The following is a 25,319-nucleotide window of genomic DNA, read 5'->3' on the forward strand; positions in this document are numbered from 1 at the left end:
TGCCTCATTTGATTTATTATTGTCACATGTATTCGTATATCGCGAAAAATATTCTTTCCTGTGTGCTCTGCAGACTGTCTTCATCTTTTAAAGTTTATGTATCAGTGTCACAAGTAGGTTTACATTAACACTGCAATGAAGTTACCATGAAAATCCCCCAGTCGCCACACTCCGGCGCCTGTTCGGGTACAGTGAGGGAGAATTTAGCACGGCCAATGCACATAACCGGCACGTCTTTCGGACTGTGGGAGGAAACTGGAGCACCCGGAGGAAACCCACGCAGACACGGGGAGAACATGCAAACTCTGCACAGACAGTGACCCAAGCCGGGAATCGAACCCGGGTCCCTGGCGCTGTGAGGCAGCAGTGCAAACCACTGTGCCACCATGCTGCCCTTTATCACTGTAACCTCCTCCCGACCTATAACCCTCAATGATCTCTGCACTCCTCCTACTCTGGCCTCTTGTATTCATCCCACCATTGGCTGTGCATTCAACTGCATTCACCCTGAACTCTGTAATTCCTCCGCGAAACCTCTCCACTTGGTGCTGCTTCTTTACAGCCAGCCACTTGAGCCAAAATACCCTCCCTGTGGCTCAGTCAGTGTTTCTCTGATGACGCTCCTGTGAATCACCTTAGGACATGTTCCTACATCCAAGGTGCTATATAAATGCCAAAAGAGAAAACGCTGGAAAATCCCAGCAGGTTTTCAAATCTTTGACAAAGGGCCATCTGGATTCAAAACGTCAGCTCTTTCCTCCCCTTACAGATGCTGCCAGACCTGCTGAGGTTTTCCAGCATTTTCTCTCTTGGTTTCAGATTCCAGCATCCGCAGTAATTTGCTTTTACGCTATATAAATGCACCTTGTTGTTGAACAGTTTGGAAATGCTGTATAATATACTCCATTACCAAATGAAACCATTTCACAGAATGCATTGATCTAGGTTTCGGGTTTTTATTTTAATTTGACTCTTTGTTTGTAATCATTGGATTTGCTGCAGGAAATCTAGGCCGGGATTCTCCGGTCCCGCCGGCCGGGATTCTCCGGTCCCGCCGGCCGGGATTCTCCGGTCCCGCCGGCCGGGGTTCTCCGGTCCCGCCGGCCGGGACTCTCCGGTCCCACCGGCAGTGCACACCTGGCAGGGGGGGTTTCCTGCCAGTGTGGGGTGACGGCATTGGGAATTCCCGTTGACAGCGGCGGGACTGGAGAATCCCACCACTAGCAAACAAGGTGCCACCTCCCACTGGCAGGAAACACACGGCTGGGAGGCCGGAGAATTTTACCCCTGATTTATTTTTTTCCCTGTGTTATCCCGGAGTAAGACCTTAACTTGATCGGAGCCCTCACTGTGCATTGACTGCTGGGTAATTGCCAGACTGGGGCGGCACGGTGGCACAGTGGTTAGCACTGCTGCCTCACAGCGCCAGGGACCCGGGTTCAATTCCAGCCTCGCGTCACTGTCTGTGTGGAGTTTGCACGTTCTCCCCGTGTCTGTGTGGGTTTCCTCCGGGTGCTCTGGCTTCCTCCCACAGCCCAAAGATGTGCGGGTTAGGTTGATTGGCCGTGCTAAATTGCCCCTTACAGGAGGACTAGGAGGGTAAATATGTGGGGTTGCAGGGATGGGCCCTGGGTGGAATTGTGCTCAGTGCAGACTCGATGGGCCGAATGGCCTCCTTCTGCACTGTAGGGATTCTATGACTCCATATGCTGTCTGTACAGAATCAAGTGGACCACCTGCTGTCTGTAAACCTCCAAAGTGAAGACAGGTGATCATCATTTGGCCATATCAGCTGTTTCAGGACTCGTTGCAGAAGCCTGCGGAGAACTCGCTCCACCCCCCCCCCCCCCCCGCAAGTGAAATGTATGGTGGATGAGACCTGGGCTCTGGTGTGTAAGGAATTAGAAACGTCCTTTGATGCTGGTGCCCCGAATGATCTTTGCATTTCTCTTACGCTGACAGACAGAATGTGAAAGCAAGATCTTCGAGCTCTCCTGCTACTCGTTACTATGGTATTAACTGCAGTGGTATGTGCTTATCTACAGGTCGGTCATACTTTACGACTGCCGGAGTCCGAAGGAAAACCATCGCAGCTGGAGGTTCAGTGGAGAAATTGAGCGAGTGACGTGGAATCATTTCTCACCATGCAACTTCCTGGTGAGCTCCATTCTGTTTGCAGGGTGGGGTTTTAATGGTAAAGAAGGAGGGAGCACTGAAACCGATTCTATCCAGAGGGTCTGATGTACTTCCCACCTGTGACGATAAGGGGAAAGGCTATTTGAAGGACAACTGGAATGGAGACCATGGCATCTTGGAGCAGGGGACTGTCTGAAGGGAGAGAGAAACAACCTGGTAGCTGTCGGGGGTTCTATGATTACGGGGACAGACAGCGCTGCGTAAACAGGATATAGAGTTCCACGGCACGGTGGCACAGTGGTTAGCACTGCTGCCTCGCAGCGCCAGGGGGCCCGGGTTCAATTCCGGTCACTGTCTGTGTGGAGTCTGCACATTCTCCCCGTGTCTGCATGGGTTTCCTCCGGGTGCTCCGGTTTCCTCCCACAAGTCCAAAGATGTGCAGGTTAGGTGGACTGGCCATGCTAAAATTGACCCTTAGTGTCAGGGGGATTAGCAGGGTAAATGTGTGGGCTCATGGGAATAGGGCCTGGGTGGGATTGTGGTCGGTGCAGGCTCAATGGGCCGAATGGCCTCTTTCTGCACCGTGGGGGTTCTATGATTCTACATGGGTTGTTGCTTTCTCGGTGCCAGGGTGAAGGACATCCCGAACAGGCAGGGTGAGGATCCTGTCCATGTGACCCATGTTTGTACCAACAACATAAGAAAGAGTTGGTGAATGATCCTGTTTACAGAACACAGGAACCTGGAGCTGAACTCCAGAAGGGGACAAAATCCTGACAATTCTGTGGAATCTTCTGAATGGGTGACTAGAGCAGTGGACATGGGAATTCCTGCCAATGTTATTCAAACGGACTTCCAGAAAGCATTTTGGTCAAGTCCCTCGTGAGACGATTGAAGACAAAGTTTTGTCCTCGTTAAGCAAGTGATGGGCACTAGGGAAATAGGGATAGTGGGCAAAATACTGGGCAGCACAGTGGTTAGCACTGCTGCTTCACAGCACCAGAGATCTTGGGTCACTGTCTGTGTGGAGTCTGCACGTTCTCCCCGTGTCTGCATGGGTTTCCTCCGGGTGCTCCGGTTTCCTCCCACAGTCTGAAAGACGTGCTGGTTAGGTGCATTGGCCATGCTAAATTCTCCCTCAGTGAACAGGCGCCGGTGTGTGGGATTTTCACAGTAACTTTCAGTGTTAATGTAAGCCTACTTGTGACAAATAAAATATAAACTGAAAGTACTCCAATTTCCAGGATGTACGGCTAATGTTGTCCCACAAGGATCTGATTTGGGGCCTCAATAGAAAGCCACATATCCACATTTGCCAAGACCATAGGATGGATGGCAGTGTGAGCAATGTCATTGGAAGCATAACATCATTGAGATACAGGCAGGTTGATAGAATCATAGAATCCTACAGTGCAGAAGGAGGCCATTCGACCCATCAAGTCTGCACCGACCACAATCCCACCCAGGCCCTATCCTCATAACCCCATGCATTTACCCTAGCTAGTCCCCCTGACGCTAAGGTCAATTTAGCGTGGCCAATCCACCTAACGCACACACCTTTGGAGTGTGGGAGGAAACCGGAGCACCCGGAGGAAACCCACACAGACTCGGGGAGAATGTGCAAACTCCACACAGACAGTGAACTGAGGCCGGGAATCGAACCCGGGTCCCCGGCACTGTGAGACAGCAGTGCTAACCACTGTGCCGCTTAAGTGAATGGGCAAAGCTGTCACAAATGGGTTTCATTGTAAGCAAATGTGAGATCGTCCCCTTTGGATTTGGAAAGGATAGAACAGGGTACTTCAAGCTAGAATCAGCAGAGGCCCAAAAAGATTTTGGAGTCCAGGCCGATAGATCATTAAGATGTCATGAACAGGTACAGAAAATAGGCTAATGGAGCGCTGGGATTAAAAACCAGATTGTTAGAACTAGAGGGCACAGCCTCAAAATAAAGGGGGGTCAGTTTAGGACAGAGTTGAGGAGGAACTTCTTCCCTCAGAGGGTGGTGAATCTCTGGAATTCTCTGCCCACTGAAGTGGTGGAGGCTACCTCGTTGAATATGTTTAAATCACGGATAGCTGGATTCCTGATCGGTAAGGGAATTAGGGGTTATGGGGATCAGGCGGGTAAGTGGAACTGATCCACTTCAGATCAGCCATGATCTTATTGAATGGCGGGGCAGGCTCGAGGGGCTAGATGGCCTACTCCTGCTCCTATTTCTTATGTTCTTATGTAGATATATATAGGAAAACTCAGCAGGCCAGGCAGTATCTGTGCAGAGAGAAAGAGAGTAAATGTTTGGAGTTGTTTACGAGGGAAGGTAGTTATGTGACGGGTTTACTGTTGTCAAAAGGAGAAGGGGGGGGGGGCAAGAGGGAAGGGCTAAGATGGTTAGAGGACGGAGGAAGAAACAGCATTGGCTTCAGACCATGGACTTTCCATGTTGATTTGTCTGTATCTTGTTTTCAGGAGTAGAATTAGGAAACCATTTTGCGCAGAAAGGCAGGTCGGAAGTGAAGTAATACAATGTGAGGTAATGCATGTTGGAAGGTCTAATACAGATAGGACATATACAGTAAATGGCAGAACCCTTGAGAGTATTGATAGGCAGAGGGATCTGGGTGTACAGGCACACAGGTCACTGAAAGTGGGGCAACACAGATGGAGAAGGTGGTCAAGGCGGCATACGGCATGCTTGCCTTCACCAGCCGGGGCATTGAGTTTAAAAATTGGCAAGTCATGTTGCAGCTTTATAGAACCTTAGTTAGGCCGCACTTGGAATATAGTGTTCAACTCTGGTCGCCACACTACCAGGAGGCTTTAGAGAGGGCACAGAAAATATTTACCAGGATGTTGCCTGGTATGGAGGGCATTAGCTATGAGGAGAAGTTGGAGAAACTTGGTTTGTTCTCACTGGAGCGACGGAGGTTGAGGGGCGACCTGATAGAAGTCTACAGTCCAAAGATGTGCGGGTTAGGTTGATTGGCCAGGTTAAAAATTGCCCCTTAGAATCCTAAAATGTGTAGGTTAGAGGGATTAGCGGGTAAATATATGTGGGGGTAGAGCCTGGGTGGGATTGTGGTCGGTGCAGACTCGATGGGCCGAATGGCCTCCTTCTGCACTGTAGGGTTTCTATGATTTCTATGATTCTACATGATTATGAGAGGCATGGACAGAGTGGATAGTCGGAAGCTTTTTCCCAGCGTGGAAGAGTCAATTACTAGGGAGCATAGGTTTAAAGGAGATGTACGAGGCAAGTTTTTTACGCAGAGGGTGGTGGGTGCCTGGAACTCTTTGCCAGGGGAGGTAGTGGAAGCAGATACGATAGTGACTTTTAAGGGGTGTCTGGACAAATACACGAATAGCATCTCTATAACTCTGTATTCCCAGCAATGTGGCCCGGCTTCTGCAGGGGCGGGCGGGGCTCCTATTGAAAGTAATTGCTGAAACTTTGCGGCTAAGAGTTTGATAGTTTTAATCGTGCGGTTACCGAGCCCGTGCGGTTAGTGTTAGTAAATTCTAGTGATTAAGAAACACCGATCTGCAATTTGTTTGGTTGGGAGTGATCACGTTGCCTTGCCCCTCCAGGCCAGCACGGAAGATGGTTTTGTGTACTGTTTGGATGCTCGATCGGATAAACCAATTTTCACCCTCAAAGCTCACGATGGAGAGGTAACAGGTAAGAATCATCATCAAATCGCAGGTCTGAAACCACGCAGGCTGTTTCTCACACCCACTACCGCAGAGTGTCAAAACCTGCACTCAGACCATTCCATCTTCCCATCCTTGTCTTGGCCAGGTCATTTTGTTTAATGAACTTCAGAAAACACGAGATGGGGGGTGGCTGCGTGCATGGGGGGGCGGGGTGGAGGGGGTGCTGCCCGCATGCACGAGGGGGGGGGTGCCCGCGTGCACGAGGGGGGGGTGCTCGCGTGCACGAGAGGGGGGGGTGCTCGCGTGCACGAGAGGGTGGGGTGCTCGCGTGCACGAGAGGGTGGGGGGTGCCCGCGTGCACGAGAGGGGTGGGCCGCGTGCACGAGAGGGGGGGGTGCCCGCGTGCACGAGGGGTGGGGGGTGCCCGCGTGCACGAGAGGGGGGGGTGCCCGCGTGCATGAGAGGGTGGGGGTGCCCGCATGCACGAGAGGGGGTGGGTGCCCGCGTGCACGAGAGGGGGTGGGTGCCCGCGTGCACGAGAGGGGGGGTGCCCGCGTGCACGAGAGGGAGGGGGTGGGCCGCGTGCACGAGAGGGGGTGGGCCGCGTGCACGCGAGGGGGTGGGCCGCGTGCACGCGAGGGGGTGGGCCGCGTGCACGAGAGGGGGTGGGCCGCATGCCCGTGAGACCATTCACATATTGTAACCGTTGTCCTTGGTTTGGCACAGGTAACCTGCCACTCCCATTGGTCCTCCTCCAGAGAGGGGGTTTGCAGTGCCCATTGGCACAAAGGAGTTCAAGCGCCGAGTTAAACAGCACCAGAGAGGGGCAGCGATGAACTGGCTTCAACTAGTTGAATAAATCGCCTCACTAATACTCGAGCCATAACAGACACCTCAGTGCTGGTGAACCCTATAGTGTACAGCACTGTACATTAACCTAACGCTGGCCCCTGTACCCAGCTCTCCATGACTCTTTGCCCTCATTGTTACCGTGACAGTTGATCTGATGAGGAAGTGGGGGAGCGAACATTGAGGGTAAAGCCTCCCACCAATTCTATTTGGTAAAGTGTGTGTTTGAATCATTGTGAATTCTCCTGCACTCTCTGTATATTTCTGTTACTCAGATTGGTACTTTGCAAATTGTATTCCACTCTCCTCTGCAGCGACGACAGGGAAATGAGCTGAAGGTTCAGATCAGCCACAGTCAGAACGACAGAACAGGCTTGAGGCCAGTTCCTGTGAATTCCATCTCCCCTCCCCTCCCCTCCCGTGCTGTGTGGTTTCCCCATTAGCCCATTCTTGGAAAGATAAACCACCGTGTTCTTAAAATGCCAATTGTTTTTTCAGGTTTGGAACTCAGTAACGAGATCCAAGGCTGCCTGGTGACATCCTCTTCCGATAAACATGTGAAGATTTGGGATATATTGGAGAATAAACCCAGCTTGGTGCATTCCAGGGATATGAAAATGGTAAGTGACTGAAAAGCTAAAGAAATGGGCTGAAGAATCAGCAGAATGTCTTAGTGCCTTCCGGGGAGATGGTGGGGTAGCAGTAATGCCATTGCACTAGTAATCCAGAGGCTTGAACTCCTGATCAAGAGACATGGGTTCACCACAGCAGCTGGTCAAATTCAATTAATTAATCAAAAAGTGTATAGAACTAATCACAGTAAACACATCAATCGTTGTGAAAACCCATCTGGTTCACTAAGTGTGGCCCAGTGGTTAGCACTGCTGCCTCACAGCGCCAGGGACCCGGGTTTGATTCCATCCTTGGGTGACTGTGTGGAGTTTTCATGTTCTCCCCGTGTCCTCATGGGTTTCTCTGGTTTCCCAGTCACACTGCACTTCCACCCAGCCCAGCATCCCAGGCCACACACCAAGAACAGAGACTGGGAGCTTTAATATCGGGAATGACAGTCCCACCAATATCAAACTAACGTTTGCGATAAAAATACACTTCCCTGTGAAAACAAACAGCAGAACACATGGACAGCTCACTAGCTGATTAACAACTCTTAACCTGTAGCCACAGTGTCACATTCAAAGTGGCAGTGGGTTAATGCATTCGAGCGATAATGGCGTTTTCTTTCATGGGATGTGGGCCTCACTGGCAAGCCCAACATTTGATGCCCATCCTTAATTGCCCCTTGAATGGAGTGTCTCGCTCGGCCAGAGACAAAGATTGCAGTGCAGGCTGGGTGGATTGGCCATGTTAAATTTCCCCTTGGTGTGCAGGTTAGTTGGGTAAATAGTGGGGTTATGGGGATAGGGCTTGGGTGGGATGTTCTGTGGGAGAGTCGGTGCAACCTCAATGAGCCAAATGGCCTCCTGTCCTGGAGGGATTCTATGATTAATGTCCTTTAGGGAAGGCCATCCTCACCCAGTCTGGCCTTTATGTGACTCCAGACCCACAGCAATGTGGCTGACTCATAACTGCCCTCTGGCCGAGCGAGACACTCCATTCAAGGGGCGATTAAGGATGGGCATCAAATGTTGGGCTTGCCAGTGAGGCCCACATCCCATAAAAGAAAACGCCATTATCGCTCGAATGCATTAACCCACTGCCACTTTGAATGTGACACTGTGGCTACAGGTTAAGAGTTGTTAATCAGCTAGTGAGCTGTCCATGTGTTCTGCTGTTTGTTTTCACAGGGAAGTGTATTTTTATCGCAAACGTTAGTTTGATATTGGTGGGACTGTCATTCCCGATATTAAAGCTCCCAGTCTCTGTTCTTGGTGTGTGGCCTGGGATGCTGGGCTGGGTGGAAGTGCAGTGTGACTGGGGCACTGACTCTGAGTGTTAAGTCACTGAACTAACTCGAACTGTGACCTTGCCCCTGTGGTCTGTTTGCAGGGTATTGTGTTCTGTGCAGCTGGTTGCCCAGACTTGCCGTTTGTCTACTGTTTCGGAGGACAGAAAGGAGGCTTACGCACGTGGGACATCAGCACCGTTTCGGCAGGTAAGGACTAGCACTGAGGACCCTGGTTTCTGAATACTGCAGGCTCTCCCAGCTAAAGGGAGAATGTTCTTCAAACAACTGAGACAGAATACTCTGCACAATAAATCCCAAGATCGTTTCCCCAGTTGGGAATCAGTAACAGTGAAGCATTATTTTAAAATGGCCAAGAGCGAGTGAAGGGCGAGGTTCGGAGAAATTTCTTTGGAGTACTGTGCTCAGTTCTGGTCATTACAGGAAGGATGTGGAAAAGATTGAAAGGGTGCAGAGGAGATTTTACAAGGATGTTGCCTTGATTGAGTGGCATGCCTTATGAGGATAGGCTGAGGGAGCTCGGTCTTTTCTCCTTGGAGAGACGTAGGATGAGAGGAGACCTAATAGAGGTGTATAAGATGTTGAGAGGCATAGATCGGGTGGACTCTGAGACTTTTTCCCAGGGTGGAAATGTCTGCTACGAGAGGACACAGGTTTAAGGTGCTAGGGGGTAGGTACAGGGGAGATGTTAGGGGTAAGTTTTTCACGCAGAGGGTGGTGGGCGAGTGGAATCGGCTGCCGTCAGTGGTGGTGGAGGCGAACTCAATAGGGTCTTTTAAGAGACTCCTGGATGAGTACATGGAGCTTAATAGGATGGAGGGTTATAGGTAGGTCTAGAAGGTAGGGATATGTTCGGCACAACTTGTGGGCTGAAGGGCCTGTTTGTGCTGTAGTTTTTCTATGTTTCTATATTGCTGGAACGTTGAATGCTTGGCCACAGGTAATGGTTGAGGCAAGAGACCATTGAATATTTGAAGGGAGAATTGTATAAATAGGGGAGGGGGCGAGCAGGGGGAGAATGGTGAGGTTTTCAGTTGTTCCAGCAGAGAGGTGAAGATTTTATTCAGATGGAATTCCTGATCCCTCAGATTCTAGATTTCATGCATTGAACTTGAGAGCATCTGATGATGCGAGGAAATTCCGTGCCGAAGAGTGTATTGTTATTGTCTTGGGTGTGGGGCGGGGGGGGGGTGGTGTTGCCTTGGGTTGTTTCCGTTGGAGCAGAGAAGACTGAGGGGCGACCTGATTGAGATGTACAATATTATGAGGGACATGGACAGAGTGGATAAGGAGCAGCTGTTCCCCTTAGTTGAAGGGTCAGTTATGAGGGGACAGGTTCAAGGTGAGGGGCAGGAGGTTTAGGGGGGGATGTGAGGAAAAACCTTTTTACCCAGAGGGTGGTGAGGGTCTGGAATGCGCTGCCTGGGAGGGTGGCGGAGGCGGGATGCCTCACATCCTTTAAAAAGTACCTGGATGAGCAGGTGGCACATTATAACATTCAGGGCTATTGGCCAAGTGCTGGCAGATGGGATTAGAGTCACAGAGGTTTACAGCATGGAAACAGGCCCTTCGGCCCAACCTGTCCATGCCACCCTTTTCTTTTTACCACGAAGCTCGTCCCAATTGCCCGCATTTGGCCCATATCCCTCTATACCCATCTTACCCATGTAACTGTCTAAATGCTTTTTAAAAGACAAAATTGTACCCGCCTCTACTACTACCTCTGGCAGCTCGTTCCAGACACTCACCACCCTCTGTGTGAAAAACTTGTCCCTCTGTCCTCTCACCTTAAACCTATGCCCTGTAGTTTTAGGCTCCCCTACCTTTGGGAAAAGATGTTGACTATCTAGCTGATCTGTGCCCCTCATTATTTTATAGACCTCTATAAGATCACCCCTCAGCCTCCTACGCTCCAGGGAAAAAAGTCCCAGTCTATCCAGCCTCTCCTTATAACTCAAACCATCAAGTCCCGGTAGCATCCTAGTAAATCTTTTCTGCACTCTTTCTGGTTTAATAATATCATTTCTATAATAGGATGGCACAGTGGGTTAGCATTGCTGCCTCACGGCGCGAGGGACCCGGGTTCGATTCCCGGCTGGGTCACTGTCTGTTTACACATTCTCCTCGTGTCTGCGTGGGTTTCCTCCGGGTGCTCCAGTTTCCTCCCACAGTCCAAAGATGTGTGGGTTAGGTGGATTGGCCATGCTAAATTGCCCCTTAGCCAGTCCCCCCTGACACTAAGATGGTTATGGGAATAGGGCCTGGGTGGGATTGTGGTTGGTGTAGACTCGATGGGCCAAATGGCCTCCTGCACTGTAGGGATTCTATGGGTGCCCAGAACTGTACACAGTATTCCAAGTGTGGCCTTACCAATGTCTTGTATAACTTCAACAAGACGTCCCAACTCCAGTATTCAGCGTTCTGACCAATGAAACCAAGCATGCTGAATGCCTTCTTCACCACTCTGTCCACCTGTGACTCCACTTTCAAGGAGTTATGAACCTGTACCCCTAGAGCTCTTTGTTCTGTAACTCTCCCCAACACCCTACCATTAACTGAATAAGTCCTGCCCTGGTTCGATCTACCAGGTGGGAGTTCAGGTGTTTCTAATGTGTCGGTGCAGACTCGATGGGCTGAAGGGCCTCTTCTGCGCTGTTTGATTCTTCTTTGCTTTTCACCCTTACTCTGATTTTGTGAAAAGTGTTTGTTTGTTCCGGAATCTTTGGGGACGCTCTGAAGTTTAACTCCTTTCTTTGTCTGTGATGATTTTTAGTGAAGACGGCATTCGGATCTCGTGAAAGATTACAGGTATCTGCGCCCTGGAGTTCACCTGTTACTGGCCCCACGACGAGTAGCACAACACAGAATGCAATGGAGTCCTAGTCTGAACAACACAGACACTTTCCGCATCAACAGATAGCTTCCTACCACTTACAGCCCCTCTTGCTGAGTTGTAAATGGCTGCAGAGGAAAGAATGCTGACTGATTTTTAAAAAAATCTTATTGCATTATGTAAAATTACTGAGCAGGTATCCTGTCTTATATAATGCTCTGTCCTGTGTTTGTGAAATAAAGCTGGATGGTGCTTAATCCCGTGCAAATGGTTTCTGGAGCTTCACATTGCAGAAGATTTAACGGTAAGATTCGTGTGGAAATATTTGTGAGGAATCTCTGATCGATGCTTGTCATTGGTGAAGGCAAAGACATTCGGTACAGACAGGATGCTCTGGCTCCTGAGTCTGCACATTGGGGAAAAAGTACAGTCCCGATTTGGATACACCCACAGACAGGATTCTGTTACTCCACACTGATACACCATAGAAAGCATTCTTTCTGGTTGTATCACAGCTTGGTATGGGGCTCCTGCTCTGTCCAAGACCGCAAGAAAGTACAAAAGGTCATGAATGTAGCCCAATCCATCACGCAAAGCAGCCTCCCATCCATTGACTCTGTCTATACTTCCCACTGCCTCGGCAAAGCAGCCAGCATAATTAAGGACCCCACGCACCCCCGACATTCTCTCTTCAGCCACCTTCCGTCAGGAAAAAGATACAAAAGTCTGAGGTCACGTACCAACCGACTCATGAACAGCTCCTTCCCTGCTGCTGTCAGACTTGAATGGACCTACCTTGTATTAAGTTGATCTTTCTCTACACCCTAGCTATGACTGTAACACTACATTCTGCACCCTCTCCTTTCCTTCTCTATGAATGGTATGTTTTGTCTGTATAGCGTGCAAGAAACGATACTTTTCACTGTATACTGATACATGTGACAAGAATAAATCAAATCAAAAAACACCTCCACAATCAAATATTCTTACTACATTTTCCTCTCTAAAGTTATGTCGGTGGAAAGGGTGGAGATTGTTGGGTCAAAGAAAGTGAACAGCTCACCTCAGCAACTGAGAGCTGTCAGTACAATGAAGATGTTTGAAAGAATGGGGGCACATGGATTGAAAGTTGATTTAAGAGCAGGTGGGACAGTCGTGTGGACACTCCCTGACACACTTGCAGTCCTCCAGTGTTGGGTGTCACACAGAAGGATGTCTGAACCTTTGATCAGGTTTAGAGGAGATTCATTTGAACGGGTACCGGGGATGAGGGTCTTCAGTTTATGTCTGTGGAGAAACTCTGGGGTTTTTTTTTAAAAGCATGAAAAGTTAGGGGGAGAGTGAATAGAAATGTTCGCAAGTGAGAGGATTTGATCGAATAGATGAGGAGGAAAGGTGTCACAAGAAGGGCTGGTAACCAGAGGTCACAGGTTCGCGGTCATTGGCAAAATATTCAGGGTTTTATTTTAAAGGTGAGATGTTAACCGTCGTCAGGTGCACTGACTAAAACAGAGTCAATAGTAACTACCAAAATAAAACAGTGAAACCCATGTTTTTGACCAAGCTTTTTGGTCACCTGCCCTAACATTTCTTTTCGTTTGATTTATTATTGTCCTGGATTGGGATACAGTGAAAAGTGTTGTTTCTTGCGCACTATACAGACAGAGCATACCGTTCATAGAGTACATACTTTGTGAGGCTCGAGTGTCAAACTTATTTTGATAAAACCTCTGCAATGAACCTGGTCACCTCACTACAGGAAGGATGTGGAAAAGATTGAAAGGGTGCAGAGGAGATTTACAAGGATGTGGCCTGGATTGAGTGGTATGCCTTATGAGGATAGGCTGAGGGAGCTCGGTCTTTTCTCCTTGGAGAGACGTAGGATGAGAGGAGACCTAATAGAGGTATATAAGATGTTGAGAGGCATAGATCGGGTGGACTCTCAAGAGGCTTTTTCCCAGGGTGGAAATGGCTGCTAGGAGAGGACACGGGTTTAAGGTGCTGGGGAGGTAGGTACAGCAGAAATGTTAGGGGGAAGTTTTTCACACAGAGGGTGGTGGGCGAGTGGAATCGGCTGCTGTCAGTGGTGGAGGCAAACTCAATAGGGTCTTTTAAGAGACTCCTGGATGAGTACATGGAACTTAATAGGATGGAGGGTTATAGGTAGGCCTAGAAGGTAGGGATATGTTCGGCACAACTTGTGGGGCCGAAGGGCCTGTTTTGTGCTGTAGTTTTTCTATGTTTCTTTCTATGTTTCTAAAGAACCTTGGGCGGTTTTTAAATTGTGGGCCTAGTGTAAACATTGCATGTTAATGAGAAATGTGCAGGGCTCGGCGTGGGGTGGGGGATTAATCGGGGAGCTCTATTAAAGAACAATCGCAGGTTGTAAGGGTCTGAATGGCCTCCTGTGCTGTATCATTTCTATCCAAAAATATCTCTGCCGTGGACCAGAGATTGCAGGAGAAATTGTGAGCGGCCAAAAGCTTGCGGGTCAAGAGGTGGGTTTTAATGAGAGTCTATGAGGGAGAGGGAAGGGATATCAGCGTGGGGATTGGGTGCCTGAAGGCTTTGGTAGTACATGTGTGTAACAGGTGATGGTACATGTGCAATGGCAACTTGTATTTACATAGCGCCTAGTTAAAGGTGACTCACAGGGAGGGGCAATTATTAAAGTTTGACAAAGAGCCCCGTGAGATATTGAGGCAGATGGCCCGAACTTTGGTCAAAAGGAGTGGATATTAAGAGGTGCTTTAAAAAGGAAAGAGAAACCAAGAGATTTAGGGAGAGAATTCCAGAACTTTGAAAGCCTAACCCTCAGTACTGGAGCAATTAAAATTTGGAAACGGAGGAGGCTAGAATTCAAGGAACTAGAAGGTCTAGAATGAGAATGAAGAGGTTCAAATTAATATTCAGCACTGGTCCTGTCCTGTAATAACTGCACTGGTCTTTCCCTGTAATAACTGCACTGGTCCTGTCCTGTAATAACTGCACTGGTCTTTCCCTGTAATAACTGCACTGGTCCTGTCCTGTAATAACTGCACTGGTCTTTCCCTGTAATAACTGCACTGGTCTTTCCCTGTAAGAACTGCACTGGTCCTGTCCTGTAATAACTGCACTGGTCCTGTCCTGTAATAACTGCACTGGTCTTTCCCTGTAACGCTGCGGTTGAGTATTGACGCATTGCTGAGATAAACGCGCACATTATTTGGAAACAATCAGCAGGTTACGTTTTAACTCATTCAAAATCTAGATGTGGCCGATCGTATATAAATCCTGATTTAGGAAGCCGGACAAATCTCTCACTGACTATGGGAGCTGTTCCTGGAGCGGTGAACTGGGATAGACCTGCTTTCCAGACTCAGGTGTAAGAAGCTGCAAACTCATGGAAATCTTGAAGGTAAATCTCAAACCCCGCGACCCAGAGCGGCTGTCAGATCATTGACTGCAAAACACTCAGATCAGTGCTGCTCCCGGGCAGAGACTGGGGCTTATTCCCAACAGGATCTGGGTATTATTCCCAACAGGATCTGAGGATTATTCCCAACGGGTGTAGGGGAGGCATTCCCAACAGGATCTGGGTTATTCCCAACAGGAAAAGGGAGAGGTATTCCCAACAGAAACTGGGGCTTATTCCCAACAGGAATAGGGGAGGTATTTCCAACAGGATTTGGGGTTTATTCCCAACAGGAATGGGGGGTGGGTTTACTCCCAGCAGGAATCAAAATCCATTGGAGCTGATCACTGGCAGCGCCAACACGGGGTACACAAACACTTGGGTGTCTCAGACACTGCTTCTACTCCAGATCATTTCCAATTTATTGACCTCGGTTTGAGTCTGACCCTCTAGCCAGTGTCCTGATATTGTCACTGGGTTGTGTTTTGCTGTGGGCTGAATGGTCTCCTCACTGTCTACAGGTGTTAATACCCTTTGCCCTGGCCCTCCTGCTGAGGTACCAGTTTGGATTGCCAGAGAGCCCCCCCAACCCCCAGAAGGCCCTCCTGAAGATTTTGCCAATCGTGGTCCTGATCGCTGCCATTCAGCACAACCAGCGAGGGGGAGAATACTCCATCAGACTAACAGCGGGACTCTGCTTCTCAGCTGCAGGTGAGGCACTGACACACACACCCTCACACACACGCTGACACAAACACACTGACACACACACCCTGACACACACACGCTGACACACACACGCTGACACACACACGCTGACACACACACGCTGACACAAACACACTGACACAAACACACTGACACACACACACGCTGACACACACACGCTGACACACACACGCTGACACAAACACACACGCTGACACAAACACACTGACACACACACCCTCACACACACGCTGACACACACACACTGACACACACACCCTGACACACACACGCTGACACAAACACACGCTGACACACACACGCTGACACACACACGCTGACACAAACACGCTGACACAAACACACACGCTGACACAAACACACACGCTGACACAAACACACTGACACAAACACACACGCTGACACACACACGCTGACACAAACACACACACACACACGCTGACCCACACTCGCTGATACACCCACACACTGGCACACACACACACACACACACGCTGACACAAACACGCTGACACAAACACACACACACACACGCTGACGCGCACTCACTGACACACACACGCTGACACACACTCACTGACACACCCACACACTGGCACACACACACACACACACACACGCTGACACACACACGCTGACACAAACACACACACACACGCTGACACACACTCACTGACACACCCACACACTGGCACACACACACACACACACACACGCTGACACACACACGCTGACACAAACACACACACACACGCTGACACACACTCACTGACACACCCACACACTGGCACACACACACACACACACACACGCTGACACACACACGCTGACACAAACACACACACACACGCTGACACACACACGCTGACACAAACACACACACACGCTGACCCACACTCGCTGATACACCCACACACTGGCACACACACACACACACACACACGCTGACACAAACACGCTGACACAAACACACACGCTGACGCACACTCACTGACACACACACACGCACACACACACACACGCTGACACACACACACACACACGCTGACACACACACACACACGCACACACACACACACGCTGACACACACACACACACACGCTGACACACACACACACACACACACACGCTGACACAAACACACACACACGCTGACGCACACTCACTGACACACACACACACTGGCACACACACACACACACACACGCTGACGCACACTCACTGACACACACACACGCTGACACAAACACGCTGACACAAACACACACACACACACACGCTGACGCACACTCACTGACACACACACACACTGGCACACACACACACACACGCTGACACACACACACACACACGCTGACACACACACACACACACACGCTGACACACACACACACACACACGCTGACACACACACACACACACGCTGACACACACACACACGCTGACACACACACACACGCTGACACACACACACACGCTGACACACACACACGCTGACACACACACACACACACACACGCTGACACACACACACTGGCACACCCACACCCACACGGACACACACACACACGCACACACACACGCTGACACACACACGCACACGCTGACACACACACGCTGACACACACACGCTGACACACACACACGCACACACACAGACACTGACACACAGACGCTGACATACACACAGACACTGACACACAGACGCTGACATACACACAGACGCTGACACACACACACGCACACACACAGACACTGACACACAGACGCTGACATACACACAGACACTGACACACAGACGCTGACACACACACACACACCCTGACACACACACACAGAGACGCTGACACACACACTGACACACCCACACACTGGCACACCCGCACACACACTGACACACACACCCACACACTGGCACACCCACACACACACACACACACACACAGACGCAGACACACACACACACGCAGACACACACAGACGCTGACACATACACACTGACACACACACATGGACACACACACACCCTGACACACACACACACCCTGACACACACTGACACATGCACACACACACACGGATACACACAGACCGACACACAGACACCCACACACACACGCACATACACACACGAATACACAGAGAGACACACGGATACACACAGACTGACACTCTGACACATACGGATATACTGACACACACACAGACTGACACACAGGCACACATGGACACAGACACACACACACACACACATCTATGTCATCATAGAATCCCTACAGTGCAGGAGATGGCCATTTGGCCCATTGAGTCTGCACCGACTCTGACAGAGTATCTTACCAGGCCCACCACCCTGCCCGATCCATCGGATTTACACAAAGAACAAGCTTACACATCTGTGATACTTCATTGACTGGAAAAGTGCTTTGAAAAGACAGTGGTTCTGAATAATGCTGTACAACAGGATAAAGTAACCCTCCACCACTTCACACGTTCACTGCCTGCAGTACAGCTGCACAGTGTGTACCATCGACAAAGAACAAAGAACAAAGAACAGTACAGCACAGGAAACAGGCCCTTCGGCCCTCCAAGCCTGTGCCGCTCCTTGGTCCAACTAGACCAATCGTTTGTATCCCTCCATTCCCAGGCTGCTCATGTGACTATCCAGGTAAGTCTTAAACGATGTCAGCGTGCCTGCCTCCACCACCCTACTTGGCAGCGCATTCCAGGCCCCCACCACCCTCTGTGTAAAAAACGTCCCTCTGATATCTGAGTTATACTTCGCCCCTTTCACCTTGAGCCCGTGACCCCTCGTGATCGTCACCTCCGACCTGGGAAAAAGCTTCCCACTGTTCACCCTATCTATACCCTTCATAATCTTGTATACCTCTATTAGATCTCCCCTCATTCTCCGTCTTTCCAAGGAGAACAACCCCAGTCTACCCAATCTCTCCTCATAGCTAAGACCCTCCATACCAGGCAACATCCTGGTAAACCTTCTCTGCACTCTCTCCAATGCCTCCACGTCCTTCTGGTAGTGCGGCGACCAGAACTGGACGCAGTACTCCAAATGCGGCCTAACCAGCGTTCTATACAGCTGCATCATCAGACTCCAGCTTTTATACTCTATACCCCGTCCTATAAAGGCAAGCATACCATATGCCTTCTTCACCACCTTCTCCACCTGTGTTGCCACCTTCAAGGATTTGTGGACTTGCATACCTAGGTCCCTCTGTGTTTCTATACTCCTGATGACTCTGCCATTTATTGTATAACTCCTCCCTACATTATTTCTTCCAAAATGCATCACTTCGCATTTATCCGGATTAAATTCCATCTGCCACCTCTCCGCCCAATTTTCCAGCCTATCTATATCCTGCTGTATTGCCCGACAATGCTCTTCGCTATCCGCAATTCCAGCCATCTTCGTGTCATCCGCAAACTTGCTGATTACACCAGTTACACCTTCTTCCAAATCATTTATATATATCACAAATAGCAGAGGTCCCAGTACAGAGCCCTGCGGAACACCACTGGTCACAGACCTCCAGCCGGAAAAAGACCCTTCGACCACTACCCTCTGTCTCCTATGGCCAAGCCAGTTCTCCACCCATCGAGCCACTTCTCCTTGTATCCCATGAGCCTTAACCTTCTTAACCAACCTGCCATGTGGGACTTTGTCAAATGCCTTACTGAAATCCATATAGACGACATCCACGGCCCTTCCTTCATCAACCGTTTTTGTCACTTCCTCAAAAAACTCCACCAAATTTGTAAGGCACGACCTCCCTCTTACAAAACCATGCTGTCTGTCACTAATGAGATTGTTCCGTTCTAAATGCACATACATCCTGTCTCTAAGAATCCTCTCCAACAACTTCCCTACCACGGACGTCAAGCTCACCGGCCTATAATTTCCTGGGTTATCCCTGCTACCCTTCTTAAACAACGGGACCACATTCGCTATCCTCCAATCCTCAGGGACCTCACCTGTGTCCAAAGAAGCGACAAAGATTTCCGTCAGAGGCCCAGCAATTTCACCTCTCGTCTCCCTGAGCAGTCGAGGATAGATGCCATCAGGCCCTGGGGCTTTGTCAGTTTTAATGTTCCCTAAAAAACCTAACACTTCCTCTCTTGTAATGGAGATTTTCTCTAACGGGTCAGCACCTCCCTCCGAGACACTCCCGGTTAACACGCCCCTCTCCTTCGTGAATACCGATGCAAAGTATTCATTTAGGATCTCCCCTATTCCCTTGGGTTCTAAGCATAATTCCCCTCCTTTGTCCCTGAGAGGTCCGATTTTCTCCCTGACAACTCTTTTGTTCCTAACGTATGAATAGAATGCCTTAGGATTCTCCTTAATCCTGCCTGCCAAGAACATCTCGTGACCTCTTTTTGCCCTTCTAACTCCCCGTTTGAGATCTTTCCTACTCTCTCTGTATTCCTCCAGAGCTCCATCTGTTTTTAGTTGCCTGGACTTAACGTACGCCTCCCTTTTCATTTTAATCAGATCCTCAATTTCCCTGGTTATCCACGGCTCTCGAATCCTACCTTTCCTATCTTTCCTTTTTACAGGCACATGCCTATCCTGCAGCCTTATCAATAGTTCCTTAAAAGACTCCCACATGCCAGACGCGGACTTACCCTCGAACATCCTCTCCCAATCAACATCCACCAATTCCTGCCTAATCCGGCTATAGTCAGCCTTCCCCCAATTTAGCACCCTGCCCGTAGGACAGCACTCATCCTTGTCCATTACTATCCTAAAGTTAACAGAGTTGTGGTCACTATTTGCCACATGTTCCCCTACCGAAACTTTGACGACCTGGCCGGGCTCATTTCCCAGAACTAGGTCCAGTATAGCCCCCTCTCTAGTCGGGCTATCTACATACTGTTCCAAAGAACCTTCCAGTACGCATTTTACAAATTCCTCCCCGTCCGGTCCCCCAGCTCTAAGCGCTTTCCAGTCTGTGCCAGGGAAATTAAAGTCCCCCACTACAACAACCCTATGTTTTCTGCACCTATCCAGAATCTCCTGACATATCCTTTCCTCCACTTCCCGTGGGCTGTTGGGTGGTCTGTAGTACACCCCCAGCATAGTGACTGCACCCTTCCTGTTTCTGAGTTCCACCCACAGCGACTCAGTACATGACCCCTCTAAGTTGTCTACCCTCTGCACCGCGGTAATATGCTCCTTAACTAATATCGCTACTCCCCCACCTTTTTTAGCCCCTCCTCTGTCTCGTCTAAAACACTTATACCCCGGAATATTCAGCTGCCAGTCCTGTCCTTCTTTTAACCAAGTTTCCGTCACCGCAACCACATCCAAATTCCGCACAAGCATTAAGGCCCTAAGTTCGTCTGTTTTACCCGTTACACTCCTCGCATTGAAGCAGATGCACTCCAGACCTCCAGGCCCAGTCAGGTCCTCCTCCTCCAGAGTGCTCCTCTTCTTAGCTAGCCTTGCCCCGGCCCCCAGCTCGACCCCAGCCTCAGTATTTACTGACCTCCTGTTTTGTTCCCCACCCCCCTGCCACACTAGTTTAAATCCTGCCGAAACACTCTAGCAAAACTCCCAGCCAGGATATTTGCTCCCTTCCAGTTAAGGTGTAACCCATCCTTTCTGTACAGTTGCCATCCTGACTTGAAGATTTCCCAGTTATCTATGAATTTAAAACCCTCCCTCTTGCACCAGTCCTTTAGCCACGCGTTCAACTGTAGAACAAGATGCACTGTGGGATCTTATCAAGTTTCCTTCAACAGCACCTTCCAAACCCATAGCCGTTACCATATAGAAGGACAAGAGTAGCAGATACCTGGGGTCACCAACACATGGAAGTTCCCCTCCAATGTCCTCACCATCCTGACTTGGAAATATACCGCTGTTCCTCGCTGTATACAGTGGTTAGCGCTGCTGTCTCAGCGCCAGGGACCCGGGTTCGATTCCTAACTTGGGTCACTATGTGGAATCTGCACATTCTCCCCGTTCGTGTCTGCGTGGGTTTCCTCCGGGTGCTCCAGTTTCTTCCCACAATCCGAAAGACGTGCTGGTTAGGGTGCATTGGCCGTGCTAAATTCTCCCTCAGTGTACCCGAACAGGCGCCGGAGTGTGGCGACTAGGGGATTTTCACAGTAACTTCATTGCAGTGTTAATGTAAGCCTACTTGTGACTAATAAATAAAAACTTTTTAAAAACTTAACAGACGCTGGGTCAAAATCCTTGAAACCCTCCCTAACAGCACTGTGGGTGTACCTACACCATGGGACCCTAGCAGTTCAAGAAGGCAGCTCACCACCACCTTGTGTGTGGCATGGTGGCACAGTGGTTAGCCCTGCTGCCTCACAGCGTCAGGGACCTGGGTTCAATTCCCGGCTTGGGTCGCAGTCTGTGTGGAGTTTGCACGTTCTCCCCGTGTCTGCGTGGGTTTCCTCCGGGTGCTCCAATTTCCTCCCATAGTCCAACAATGTGCGGGTTAGATTGATTGGCCATGATAAATTGCCCCTTAGTGTCAGGGGGATTAACAGGGTAAATATGTTGGGTTGTGGGAATAGGGCCTGGATGGGATTGTGGTCGGTGCAGATGGGCCGAATGGCCTCCTTCTGCGCTGGAGGGATGCTATGATTCTCAAGGGGCAATTAGGGAGGGGCAATAACTGCCGGCCCAGCCAGTGTCGCCCACATCTCATGGAAGAAGTAAAAAGTGGATGTAAGTCTCACCCTTTGTTTTACCTGCAGGTGACCTGTGCCAACTCTACAAGCAGGAGTACCTGATGTTTGGTGTGATCTGTTTCGGGATAGCGTACTGTCTGTACGCCGCAGCCTTTGGCTTGAGGGATGATAACTTCCTCCTGGCGTGTTTGACCTGTGGTTCAGCAGTGGCAGTTTATCACATTGTTTCTCCGAAACTGCAAGGGTTGCCCCCGCCGGCTGCCATCGCTTACACGCTGGCGTCTCTCCTCATGCTCTGGAGAGCAATGGCTTGGTGGAAAACCTCACAAAACAACCACAGCTCGGCTGCCCTCCTGGGGGCCGCCGCCATCGTCGCTTCCAACGCCGTCTTCGCAACTCACATCTTCCAGTTCCCAGTCCCCCACACGGATTTAGTTGTGAGTTCCTCTTACTATGCGGGACAGTTACTCCTGGCTCTCTCTGCCCTTTAGGCACCTTCGCACAGCAGAGAGAGAAAAAATACATTTACTAATTTTAAATATATTTTTTAATGCCGTTCTGCCCCTCGTGTTCCGTTACCCAACATTCAGCTGTGACCTCTGTTCACTCGAGGGATCCTTTCCAAAGGTTAAATCTGCCTGTCGGTGGGTCCGTTGCTAAGGGTTAATCTGCCTGTCGACAGGTCCGTTGCTAAGGGTTAATCTGCCTGTCGACGGGTCTGTTGCTAAGGGTTAATCTGCCTGTCGACGGGTCCATTGCTAAGGGTTAATCTGCCTGTCGATGGGTCCGTTGCTAAGGGTTAATCTGCCTGTCGACGGGTCCATTGCTAAGGGTTAATCTGCCTGTCGGTGGGCCTGTTGCTAAGGGTTAATCTGCCTGTCGGCGGGTCCGTTGCTAAGGGTTAATCTGCCTGTCGGCGGGTCCGTTGCTAAGGGTTAATCTGCCTGTCGGCGGGTCCGTTGCTAAGGGTTAATCTGCCTGTCGGCGGGTCCGTTGCTAAGGGTTAATCTGCCTGTCGGCGGGTCTGTTGATGTTCCCTCGGCCAGTCTCAGATTTCCGGCAGAAACACTCCGGGCTTTTCCCCCAGCCCCGCAGACACTCCCCGGCACTGTGGCGGCTTTCGGTGGTAAAACCCAGCGTTCCACAGTCAGCGATTTGGATTTGCGGCTGGAATGGATGTCGGCCTCGGGGTGGAGGATCTGCCGCAGTGAAAAAAACCTCATCCCTTCCCAAAGCCAAATCTAACCCCCCCCCCCCCTCCCCCAAAACTACCGAGATGTTCAGAGTGATATTCAGGAATAAAGTTTGAGAGGGAATAAAGTTTGGGATGAAATTGTTCTTTTGTGCACATCACCATATTTAATCCATGGGAATAATTTAAAGAAAATTCCTACTTCCAATCAAACCACTGGCTGAAGCCACATCCACACCCACGTAACCCCGGACTCCCTCTCAAACCTCATCCACTTCAGAGGAGTGGGGAGAGAGAGTGAACGAGAGTAAGAGAGAGGGAGTGCGAGCAAGACAGAAAGAGCGTGATGAGAGCGAGAGAGAGAACGAGAGAGAACAAGTGAGAGCGAAAGAGAGAGCGAGCCAGAAAGATTGAGAGAGAGTGAAAGAGAGGGAGAGTGAGCGAGAGAGAGTGAGAGAAAGAGCAAGAGAGTGATGAGAGAGAATGAGAAAGAGAACGAGAGTGAAAGAGAGTGAAGGAGAGAAAGAGCAAGAGATGAGAGTGAGAGAGGGATGACAGAGAGGGATGAGAGCAAGAGAGAACGAGAGAGCAAGAAAGCGAGTGAAGTGATATTGTGGCTGGACTCGTAATCCAGCGACCCAGAGTAATGCTCTGGGTTCGAATCACTACCATGGCAGATCAATTCAATAAAAATCTGGAATTAAAAGTCCAATGATGACCATGAAACCATTGGCGATTGTCATAAAAAACCCATCTAATGTTCTTTAGGGAGGGAATCTGCTGTCCTTACCTGGTCTGGCCTACATGTGGCTCCAGAGCCACAGCAATGTGGTTGACTCTTAACTGCCCTCTGAACTGACCCAGTGAGCCACTCAGTTCAAGGGGCAATCAGGGATGGGTAACAAATGCTGGTCTTGCCAGCGACACCCACATCCCGTAAAGAAGAAAAACCCCCAAGGCCAAGGCTCTTTCCCAACAGACAATCACTCTCTCCCTATAAACCCGCACAGGGTAGCTAAATTAAAACCATCCCCGTATTAACAAGAAACACAATTAATAACATCACTTGTTGACTCACTGTCTGAGCGGAATCTGCACATTCTCCCCGTGTCTGCGTGGGTTTCCTCCCACATTCTGAGAGACATGCTGGTTAGATGGATTGGCCATGCTAAATTCTCCCTCAGTGTACCCGAACAGGCGCCGGAGTGTGGCGACTAGTGGATTTTCACAGTAACTTCATTGCAGTGTTAATGTAAGCCTACTTGTGACACTAATAAATAAATGCAGGGTGGTGGTGGGGTGGGGGTGGGGCTGGAAGGGTGGGTGTGGTGGGGGGGGAGCAGTAGTGAGAATGGTGAGATTAGTTTTCAATTGTTCCAGCAGAGAGGCCAAGGTAGAAAGGTCATTTTCTGTGTCATAAACTTTGGTTGTGTTGATGAACAGAAATTATCGAGTGTAATAATGTTTTTGATGGTAACAATGAAGGAAGCTGCTCCAGATAGGACTGGCGGTTAGTGTTAAATAAAACAACTCCGTGTCCTGGGGCAAAGAATTTGTTATTGCCAAAAGAACCAAAGGTAATAAGCGGAAACATCTTGTTTGTCGCAGTGACTTCATCGCAGTGTTGGTGTGAGTCTGCTTGTGACACTAATAAATAAACTTCAAACGTTAGTCATAGAGTCACACAGCGCAGAACAGGCCCTTCAGCCCATCGAGATAGCACAGACAATAACTACCACTAAAATTGCGCCAATCCCATTTTCCTGCACTTGTCCCATATCCCTGAATGTTGTGATATTTCGAGAGTTCATCCAGATATTTTATAAAGGTTGTTAGGTTTCCGGCCTCCACTACCTTCCCAGGCAGCGCATTCCAGATTCCCACCACCCTCTGAGGTGAAATTTCATTTTTCTCCAATCCCCTCTGAATCTCCTGCCTCTC

At 49.7% G+C, this 25,319-nt stretch overlaps 1 protein-coding gene across 1 annotated transcript in view; it reads left to right on the top strand.

The window, feature by feature from the left end:
* Window positions 1-12,355, top strand: part of pwp1 (PWP1 homolog, endonuclein) — a 40,042-nt gene extending 27,687 nt beyond the window's left edge. The window contains exons 11-15 of the mRNA XM_078219569.1: window positions 2,046-2,157; window positions 5,725-5,815; window positions 7,138-7,259; window positions 8,647-8,752; window positions 11,337-12,355. Of these exons, the coding sequence (XP_078075695.1) occupies window positions 2,046-2,157; window positions 5,725-5,815; window positions 7,138-7,259; window positions 8,647-8,752; window positions 11,337-11,446 (541 nt within the window). The 3' untranslated portion in view covers window positions 11,447-12,355. The remainder of the gene's footprint in view (window positions 1-2,045; window positions 2,158-5,724; window positions 5,816-7,137; window positions 7,260-8,646; window positions 8,753-11,336) is intronic.
* Window positions 12,356-25,319: the final 12,964 nt, after the last annotated feature.

The sequence above is a fragment of the Mustelus asterias genome, chromosome 9, assembly GCF_964213995.1.
Source record: "Mustelus asterias chromosome 9, sMusAst1.hap1.1, whole genome shotgun sequence".
In the NCBI taxonomy this organism is placed as follows: Eukaryota; Metazoa; Chordata; class Chondrichthyes; order Carcharhiniformes; family Triakidae; genus Mustelus; species Mustelus asterias.